This window comes from Xyrauchen texanus, chromosome 48, assembly GCF_025860055.1.
Source record: "Xyrauchen texanus isolate HMW12.3.18 chromosome 48, RBS_HiC_50CHRs, whole genome shotgun sequence".
Lineage (NCBI taxonomy): Eukaryota > Metazoa > Chordata > Actinopteri > Cypriniformes > Catostomidae > Xyrauchen > Xyrauchen texanus.
This window is the reverse complement of record NC_068323.1, coordinates 254321-264320: the sequence shown is the minus strand read 5'-3', so window position 1 is coordinate 264320 and position 10000 is coordinate 254321. Positions and strand designations below refer to the sequence as shown.

The following is a 10000-nucleotide window of genomic DNA, read 5'->3' as shown; positions in this document are numbered from 1 at the left end:
TCAACACTGGACTCGTTTAATGAACACAAGCTGTTGGTATGTGTAACGTGTGCTGGCCGGACGTCACCGGTGTCACTCCGGTACCTGTCTGGTGAGACTGCCGCCCAGGTTCATGGTTCCAGAGCCGGTTTTGGTGGTCTGCAGCCACAGCATGACGGTGGATGTGAGTTTATAATGAGCCGTACGGCCGCTGGATTTCTCCTGAAACACACCGTTGCACATCTTCACATGCAGCACTTTTCTTAAACTCCCTTATAGTGACAAATATCATGAATCTGGTTTAATGCATGCGTCAGTGTGTAATATTTACAGCATTTCCAAAAATCAAAATCCCAGAGGAACCAGAACCGTAATCCGGTTAATGCATTTACTTAAGCACATAACAGCAGACTCTGATTAATAGCGGCTGTTCTGGGTTGAGACCTCACCTGCACCTCCACCACATGGATGGAGTCCCAGCATCCTTTGATCTTCTTGGATCCGTCACCTGCTTTCTTAATGAGGATGACTCCAGCGAAGCCGTGATCCAGATCCCATAGATACACGGAGGAAACCCCGCCCTCAAAATACCTGTCAGAGGAGCAGAACGTGTCAATCACCAGCAGCCGACCAATCAGAACACCTGCGGCTCAAATACTCACAGATCTCGGTACTGGTCGAAGGCGTTGTTGGCTTCCACCTCCAGCTTACGCAGGCGAGCAGACGGCATGGCACCATCGTCTATCGGCGGCTCGTATTTATTACTCCAGGGAGATCTGAGACGGACAGATGATATCATACAGCACTGAACATTACACGGTAATACAGACGACAATTCACCCAGTTATGAGACAACAACGTGACAATACACCAGCAGAATTATGCTTCCTTTCAGCTGCAGTTCTGGTTCTGACCTGTAGGAGTCGCCATCGCGGTTATAATCACACAGCAGATAGTCTTTTCCCACCACTTTATCACGAGCGATCTTCAGAGGCTGATCCACCGACGACAACAGATCCTCACACAGACCGGGCACCTGCACACACAATACATGATTTACTGACCTACAGGAAGTGAACGCATCACATCTCATTATTTCAGCATCAACAGTTACACACAGTGAAATCATTTCCTCCAGTGTGACACACTGACCGTCGAGTGACTGACCGGTACAGTAATACACGCTAACAACTGACCGGTACAGTAATACACGCTAACAACTGACCGGAGACACGCAGAGAGATTCAGTAGTAATTAATCTCTAATGTAGCGTTCACATATAAATGCTGGATTCAGCAGAACTTGGCAAAGAATATTTAAAAACACATCGTTGGGCTCTTTTCCTAAACCTAGTGAAGCGTCTGAAGACAGGAAGGTTGTTAGCGGTGTAAAAATCGATTAATTATAAATGTAATCTTTGAGTCATGCTAATTTCATACACTATTAAAATGTGGTCAAACCATTAAATACAAAAGATAAACACATCCTCTCCTTGCACACGTGTACACAAACATATGTTTCTACAAATGACATGAATGAGTGAAGAATATCGAGACGTTTTCTCAGGGATTCACCACGTGACCTGGACTCCGCCGTAGTCACGTGACCAATAAATGGCTACATACATGCTGGACATGACCGCTGACTTTGATTTGAGGGACAAAAGTTTTTGTGAAGAATTTCAGCTTTTAATGAGACTTCATTAGTTACATCACATGACCGTTCCTAATGACTCGAGCTCACTAGAGTTTAGAGCCACAGCGTTGAGGAAAGGTATCAGAAAACACTGACCAGGTCGATGAGGTCACTGAGGTTCTTCTCGATCTGTTGTGGAGGCAAACGCCTCATGAGGTCCAGAGCACAGTCCAACTGCTGGTCATTCTACATGGAGACAGAGACATGTAACATGTTATTACATTACCACAGAGAGAAGCAGTATACATGGACGGAACCGTTACACACACACAGATCTGTACTCCTCACCCCTGCTCTGGGACGGGGTTCTGTTAAGGGTTTACCGTCTGTGTGCTGCTGATGTTTCAGAGTGTTAATGCAGAAGAGGTCAATATCAGCCCTCTCTGATGTCTTTAATAAACATCAGCCTTTGTTCAGTCAAGTGTTTCTGATACAGACTGGATCTTCACTACAAACATGTCTGAATCTCATAAAAGATGTAATTATATATTTAATTACAGAATTAATCTATATGAATATAATAATGAGCAAAACAGTCAAACACTAAACTGAACAAATACTCCAGCCAACGAACAGTAAACCTCCCAAATATCCTCAACAGTAGCACACACACTCAATAATCACCGTAAACTCTTACACAAAAGCCCTCAAACACTACCCCCCAAAAAAAAAACTGGTGTTGTAGGGTTCAGTGTTGTGTTTTGTAGTGATGTTGTAGGGTTCAGTGTTGTGTATTTTAGTGATGTTGTAGGGTTCAGTGTTGTGTTTTGTAGTGATGTTGTAGGGTTCAGTGTTGTGTTTTGTAGTGATGTTGTAGGGTTCAGTGTTGTGTATTGTAGTGTTGTTGTAGGGTTCAGTGTTGTGTATTGTAGTGATGTTGTAGGGTTCAGTGTTGTGTATTGTAGTGTTGTTGTAGGGTTCAGTGTTGTGTATTGTAGTGTTGTGTATTGTAGTGTTGTTGTAGGGTTCAGTGTTGTGTATTGTAGTGATGTTGTAGGGTTCAGTGTTGTGTATTGTAGTGATGTTGTAGGGTTCAGTGTTGTGTATTGTAGTGTTGTTGTAGGGTTCAGTGTTGTGTTTTGTAGTGATGTTGTAGGGTTCAGTGTTGTGTATTTTAGTGATGTTGTAGGGTTCAGTGTTGTGTTTTGTAGTGATGTTGTAGGGTTCAGTGTTGTGTTTTGTAGTGATGTTGTAGGGTTCAGTGTTGTGTATTTTAGTGATGTTGTAGGGTTCAGTGTTGTGTATTGTAGTGTTGTTGTAGGGTTCAGTGTTGTGTTTTGTAGTGATGTTGTAGGGTTCAGTGTTGTGTTTTGTAGTGATGTTGTAGGGTTCAGTGTTGTGTATTTTAGTGATGTTGTAGGGTTCAGTGTTGTGTTTTGTAGTGATGTTGTAGGGTTCAGTGTTGTGTTTTGTAGTGATGTTGTAGGGTTCAGTGTTGTGTATTGTAGTGTTGTTGTAGGGTTCAGTGTTGTGTATTGTAGTGATGTTGTAGGGTTCAGTGTTGTGTATTGTAGTGTTGTTGTAGGGTTCAGTGTTGTGTATTGTAGTGTTGTGTATTGTAGTGTTGTTGTAGGGTTCAGTGTTGTGTATTGTAGTGTTGTGTATTGTAGTGTTGTTGTAGGGTTCAGTGTTGTGTATTGTAGTGATGTTGTAGGGTTCAGTGTTGTGTATTGTAGTGATGTTGTAGGGTTCAGTGTTGTGTATTGTAGTGTTGTTGTAGGGTTCAGTGTTGTTTTGTAATGATGTTGTAGGGTTCAGTGTTGTGTGTAGGGGTTTAGTGTTGTGTATTGTAGTGTTGTTGTAGGGTTCAGTGTTGTGTACTGTAGTGATGTTGTAGGGTTTAGTGTTGTGTATTGTAGTGATGTTGTAGGGTTCAGTGTTGTGTTTTGTAGTGATGTTGTAGGATTCAGTGTTGTGTGTAGGGGTTTAGTGTTGTGTATTGTAGTGTTGTTGTAGGGTTCAGTGTTGTGTTTTGTAGTGATGTTGTAGGGTTCAGTGTTGTGTATTGTAGTGATGTTGTAGGGTTCAGTGTTGTGTTTTGTAGTGTTGTTGTAGGGTTCAGTGTTGTGTTTTGTAGTGATGTTGTAGGATTCAGTGTTGTGTTTTGTAGTGATGTTGTAGGGTTCAGTGTTGTGTATTTTAGTGATGTTGTAGGATTCAGTGTTGTGTACTGTAGTGTTGTTGTAGGGTTCAGTGTTGTGTTTTGTAGTGATGTTGTAGGGTTCAGTGTTGTGTTTTGTAGTGATGTTGTAGGGTTCAGTGTTGTGTATTGTAGTGATGTTGTAGGATTCAGTGTTGTGTATTGTAGTGTTGTTGTAGGGTTCAGTGTTGTGTTTTGTAGTGATGTTGTAGGGTTCAGTGTTGTGTTTTGTAGTGATGTTGTAGGGTTCAGTGTTGTGTATTTTAGTGATGTTGTAGGGTTCAGTGTTGTGTATTGTAGTGTTGTTGTAGGGTTCAGTGTTGTGTTTTGTAGTGATGTTGTAGGGTTCAGTGTTGTGTATTGTAGTGTTGTTGTAGGGTTCAGTGTTGTGTATTGTAGTGTTGTTGTAGCGTTCAGTGTTGTGTATTTTAGTGATGTTGTAGGATTCAGTGTTGTGTATTGTAGTGTTGTTGTAGGGTTCAGTGTTGTGTTTTGTAGTGATGTTGTAGGGTTCAGTGTTGTGTATTTTGGTGATGTTGTAGGGTTCAGTGTTGTGTATTGTAGTGTATGTTGTAGGGTTCAGTGTTGTGTATTTTGTAGTGATGTTGTAGGGTTCAGTGTTGTGTATTGTAGTGTTGTTGTAGGGTTCAGTGTTGTGTATTGTAGTGATGTTGTAGGGTTCAGTGTTGTGTATTTTAGTGATGTTGTAGGATTCAGTGTTGTGTATTGTAGTGTTGTTGTAGGGTTCAGTGTTGTGTTTTGTAGTGATGTTGTAGGATTCAGTGTTGTGTATTGTAGTATTGTTGTAGGGTTCAGTGTTGTGTTTTGTAGTGATGTTGTAGGATTCAGTGTTGTGTATTGTAGTGTTGTTGTAGGGTTCAGTGTTGTGTATTTTAGTGATGTTGTAGGATTCAGTGTTGTGTATTGTAGTGATGTTGTAGGATTCAGTGTTGTGTATTGTAGTGATGTTGTAGGATTCAGTGTTGTGTATTGTAGTGATGTTGTAGGGTTCAGTGTTTTGTATTGTAGTGATGTTGTAGGGTTCAGTGTTGTGTATTGTAGTGTTGTTGTAGGGTTCAGTGTTGTGTTTTGTAGTGTTGTTGTAGGGTTCAGTGTTGTGTTTTGTAGTGATGTTGTAGGATTCAGTGTTGTGTTTTGTAGTGATGTTGTAGGGTTCAGTGTTGTGTATTTTAGTGATGTTGTAGGATTCAGTGTTGTGTACTGTAGTGTTGTTGTAGGGTTCAGTGTTGTGTTTTGTAGTGATGTTGTAGGGTTCAGTGTTGTGTTTTGTAGTGATGTTGTAGGGTTCAGTGTTGTGTATTGTAGTGATGTTGTAGGATTCAGTGTTGTGTATTGTAGTGTTGTTGTAGGGTTCAGTGTTGTGTTTTGTAGTGATGTTGTAGGGTTCAGTGTTGTGTTTTGTAGTGATGTTGTAGGGTTCAGTGTTGTGTTTTGTAGTGATGTTGTAGGGTTCAGTGTTGTGTATTTTAGTGATGTTGTAGGGTTCAGTGTTGTGTATTGTAGTGTTGTTGTAGGGTTCAGTGTTGTGTTTTGTAGTGATGTTGTAGGGTTCAGTGTTGTGTATTGTAGTGTTGTTGTAGGGTTCAGTGTTGTGTATTGTAGTGTTGTTGTAGCGTTCAGTGTTGTGTATTTTAGTGATGTTGTAGGATTCAGTGTTGTGTATTGTAGTGTTGTTGTAGGGTTCAGTGTTGTGTTTTGTAGTGATGTTGTAGGGTTCAGTGTTGTGTATTTTAGTGATGTTGTAGGGTTCAGTGTTGTGTATTGTATTGTTGTAGGGTTCAGTGTTGTGTTTTGTAGTGATGTTGTAGGGTTCAGTGTTGTGTATTGTAGTGTTGTTGTAGGGTTCAGTGTTGTGTATTGTAGTGTTGTTGTAGCGTTCAGTGTTGTGTATTTTAGTGATGTTGTAGGATTCAGTGTTGTGTATTGTAGTGTTGTTGTAGGGTTCAGTGTTGTGTTTTGTAGTGATGTTGTAGGGTTCAGTGTTGTGTATTTTAGTGATGTTGTAGGATTCAGTGTTGTGTATTGTAGTGTTGTTGTAGGGTTCAGTGTTGTGTTTTGTAGTGATGTTGTAGGGTTCAGTGTTGTGTATTTTAGTGATGTTGTAGGATTCAGTGTTGTGTATTGTAGTGTTGTTGTAGGGTTCAGTGTTGTGTTTTGTAGTGATGTTGTAGGGTTCAGTGTTGTGTATTTTAGTGATGTTGTAGGATTCAGTGTTGTGTATTGTAGTGATGTTGTAGGGTTCAGTGTTGTGTTTTGTAGTGATGTTGTAGGGTTCAGTGTTGTGTATTGTAGTGATGTTGTAGGGTTCAGTGTTGTGTGTAGGGGTTTAGTGTTGTGTATTGTAGTGTTGTTGTAGGGTTCAGTGTTGTGTACTGTAGTGATGTTGTAGGGTTTAGTGTTGTGTATTGTAGTGTTGTTGTAGGGTTCAGTGTTGTGTTTTGTAGTGATGTTGTAGGATTCAGTGTTGTGTATTGTAGTGTTGTTGTAGGGTTCAGTGTTGTGTATTGTACTGATGTTGTAGGGTTCAGTGTTGTGTTTTGTAGTGATGTTGTAGGGTTCAGTGTTGTGTTTTGTAGTGTTGTTGTAGGGTTCAGTGTTGTGTATTGTAGTGATGTTGTAGGGTTCAGTGTTGTGTATTGTTGTAGGGTTCAGTGTTGTGTTTTGTAGTGATGTTGAAGGGTTCAGTGTTGTGTGTAGGGTTTCAGTGTTGTGTATTGTAGTGATGTTGTAGGATTCAGTGTTGTGTATTGTAGTGATGTTGTAGGGTTCAGTGTTGTGTTTTGTAGTGATGTTGTAGGGTTCAGTGTTGTGTATTGTTGTAGGGTTCAGTGTTGTGTTTTGTAGTGATGTTGTAGGGTTCAGTGTTGTGTTTTGTAGTGATGTTGTAGGGTTCAGTGTTGTGTATTGTTGTAGGGTTCAGTGTTGTGTATTGTAGTGATGTTGTAGGGTTCAGTGTTGTGTTTTGTAGTGTTGTTGTAGGGTTCAGTGTTGTGTTTTGTAGTGATGTTTTAGGGTTCAGTGTTGTGTATTGTAGTGATGTTGTAGGGTTCAGTGTTGTGTACTGTAGTGATGTTGTAGGGTTCAGTGTTGTGTACTGTAGTGATGTTGTAGGGTTCAGTGTTGTGTATTGTAGTGATGTTGTAGGGTTTAGTGTTGTGTATTGTAGTTTTGTTGTAGGGTTCAGTGTTGTGTATTGTAGTGTTGTTGTAGTGTTCAGTGTTGTGTATTGTAGTGTTGTGTATTGTAGTGTTGTTTTAGGGTTCAGTGTTGTGTGTAGGGGTTTAGTGTTTGTTGTTGTGTATTGTAAGTTTGTTGTAGGGTTCAGTGTTGTGTATTGTAGTGATGTTGGTAGGGTTCAGTGTTGTGTACTGTAGTGATGTTGTAGGGTTCAGTGTTGTGTATTGTAGTGTTGTGTATTGTAGTGATGTTGTAGTGTTCAGTGTTGTGTATTGTAGTGATGTTGTAGGGTTCAGTGTTGTGTATTGTAGTGTTGTGTATTGTAGTGATGTTGTAGTGTTCAGTGTTGTGTATTGTAGTGATGTTGTAGGGTTCAGTGTTGTGTATTGTAAGTTTGTTGTAGGGTTCAGTGTTGTGTATTGTAGTGATGTTGGTAGGGTTCAGTGTTGTGTATTGTAGTGATGTTGTAGGGTTCAGTGTTGTGTATTGTAGTGTTGTTGTAGGGTTCAGTGTTGTGTTTTGTAGTGATGTTGTAGGGTTCAGTGTTGTGTATTGTAGTGATGTTGTAGTGTTCAGTGTTGTGTATTGTAGTGATGTTGTAGGGTTCAGTGTTGTGTATTGTAGTGATGTTGTAGGGTTCAGTGTTGTGTATTTTAGTGATGTTGTAGGGTTCAGTGTTGTGTGTAGGGGTTTATTGTTTGCAGTTGTGTATTGTAGTGATGTTGTAGGATTCAGTGTTGTGTATTGTAGTGTTGTTGTAGGGTTCAGTGTTGTGTATTGTAGTGATGTTTTAGGGTTCAGTGTTGTGTATTTTAGTGATGTTGTAGGGTTCAGTGTTGTGTGTAGAGGTTTATTGTTTGCAGTTGTGTATTGTAGTGATGTTGTAGGGTTCAGTGTTGTGTGTAGGGGTTTAGTGTATGTTGTTGTGTATTGTAGTGATGTTGTAGGGTTCAGTGTTGTGTGTAGGGGTTTATTGTTTGCAGTTGTGTATTGTAAGTTTGTTGTAGGGTTCAGTGTTTGTCAGTGATTTGTCGACTACGGAGTTTCGCGGTGTTTAATGTGCGGTCGCGTTTCTTCCTAAAACGGGCACCGACCCAAGCCCCGTCCCCTGAGCGGTTCTTACCATGTCTGCGGTGCTGGCGGTTCTGCGGAGGTTTCGGGTGTTATTTCAGCTCGGTGTGGACTCGGTTCGGCTTCGACTCTCTGACGGAACCCAGCCCTGTCGTAGCTTACTTCCTCATCCGGAAAACTGCACAACACAGCGCCGCATGCATATCCGGGTCATTCTGCTCCTGAGCCGCATCGACCAATCAGAGGCACGTCAGTAAGGCATGGCCAAATATAGAAGAAGAGGGGCGGGGCGAGTACGAGGAGGGCGGGGCGGGCGGTAGAGGGCGACAGACAGCTGCTGTGGTTTATCATCATACTGTTGTGCAGTGATGTTATCCGTCTTAATATCTTAACACAATTCTGTCTATTAAACCCTGTTTTCATCGTTTTGTATAGTTTGACCAGAAAAAACACTAAAAATACCTCTCCTGTTAAAATAGTCATTGAATTATTATATTAGGATTATCGAGTGAATATTTGTATTGTATTCCCCAGTATGTGCCTCTTAAATGTTTTTATGTTTTCTGCAAAAATAAAGTAATACATATTCTCTTTCTTCATTCAACTAGCTGTAAACTGTTATTTATATTAAAGAACAATACAAAAAAGAAACACTTTTATCTACCTGAAATATTTTTAGATAGATATCTTTTATAGAATAGGGGTTGTGATTATTGTATCAATATACACAAAACAACATGTGCAATATATAATTCTACAAACATGAAAATGAAAACACAAACAACTCAGACAACAACATAAACAATGGGGGGAAGAGAACACATTCATTGTTCGCTCATACATGCATTAATAAACACATCCCACTCTGAACTTTATGTGTTTTCACTGTTTCATATATTTTGTGTTGTGTTTTTAATGGCAGGTATGACACATGAATAAAGATTATTCAGCTAACCACATCAGGATGTTTAACTCATTCTTTATGTAGTTGTAGTTGCATGAATTTTGTAGTTGTTTCAACAGCAAAAGTTGATAACCAAACACCCACATATATGTTATATATATATGTAACCGGTTCTGCTTGACCTGCTCCGAACGGGATTCGAACCAAAATCTCCAGCAAAGGAGGCGGGCATGCTAACGAGGGCGCTAAAGACTACAGCCTCTACCGCCAGTCGCTAGTGCGTCTTTTGATGCCAGGGGAGTGAGGTTTACACATACCAGCTGGCTACAGTTACATAGACGCATCTTCCTTGGCACGCCCGCCTCCCTCGTCTCTTTCTGTCCTTGGAGACCCCGGTTCAAATCCCGCTTGGAGCAGGTCGAGCAGGACCAGTTACTAGGACAGATTTATTACCCAAATTGGAATTCCCAATTCCCAGTCGTCTCCACGTCTAAGAATCTTATCATGTGACTTGTTGATCGTGTTACCGTGGAGACGTAGCGCGTGTGGAGGCTTCACGCTATTCTCCGCGGCATCCACGCACAACTCACCACACGCCCCACCGACCGCGAGACCACATTATAGTGACCACGAGGAGGTTACCCCATGTGACTCTACCCTCCCTAGCAACCGGACCAATTTGGTTGCTAAGGAGACCTGACTGGAGTCACTCAGCACGACCTGGAATTCAAACTAGCGCACTAGCGAACTCCAGAGGTGGTGGCCAGCGTCATTACCGAATGCTCATTCCTTAAACTGTCTAAACAAGACTGATCTAAAGGAATCCAGAACTGTTAAAATGGCTAACATCACCTGTAAACACATGCCCGCTGCAGTCAGTGAGTGTTTGTATTGCTATTTAACTGTATACTTCATTGTACATTATTTACCATCAGTTCTTTCCTCCCATGAAAAGGAGCACAACATATCTGTTATAACATGACTATAAATAATCTCAAACTCTCTCTGTGCTC

The 10000-nt window shown here is 40.9% G+C and overlaps 1 protein-coding gene across 2 annotated transcripts in view; it reads right to left on the bottom strand.

Annotated features, from left to right (window-relative positions):
• The window catches only part of LOC127639336 (F-actin-capping protein subunit beta isoforms 1 and 2), a 14728-nt gene extending 6432 nt beyond the window's left edge, over positions 1–8296 (bottom strand). For both annotated transcript variants that reach the window (XM_052121270.1, XM_052121272.1), the window contains exons 1-6: positions 8136–8296; positions 1771–1860; positions 894–1015; positions 642–755; positions 429–570; positions 85–201 (exon numbers count right to left, since the gene is read on the bottom strand). In XM_052121270.1, the coding sequence (XP_051977230.1) occupies positions 85–201; positions 429–570; positions 642–755; positions 894–1015; positions 1771–1860; positions 8136–8138 (588 nt within the window). In that variant the 5' untranslated portion in view covers positions 8139–8296. The remainder of the gene's footprint in view (positions 1–84; positions 202–428; positions 571–641; positions 756–893; positions 1016–1770; positions 1861–8135) is intronic.
• Between the last annotated feature and the right edge of the window lie 1704 nt (positions 8297–10000).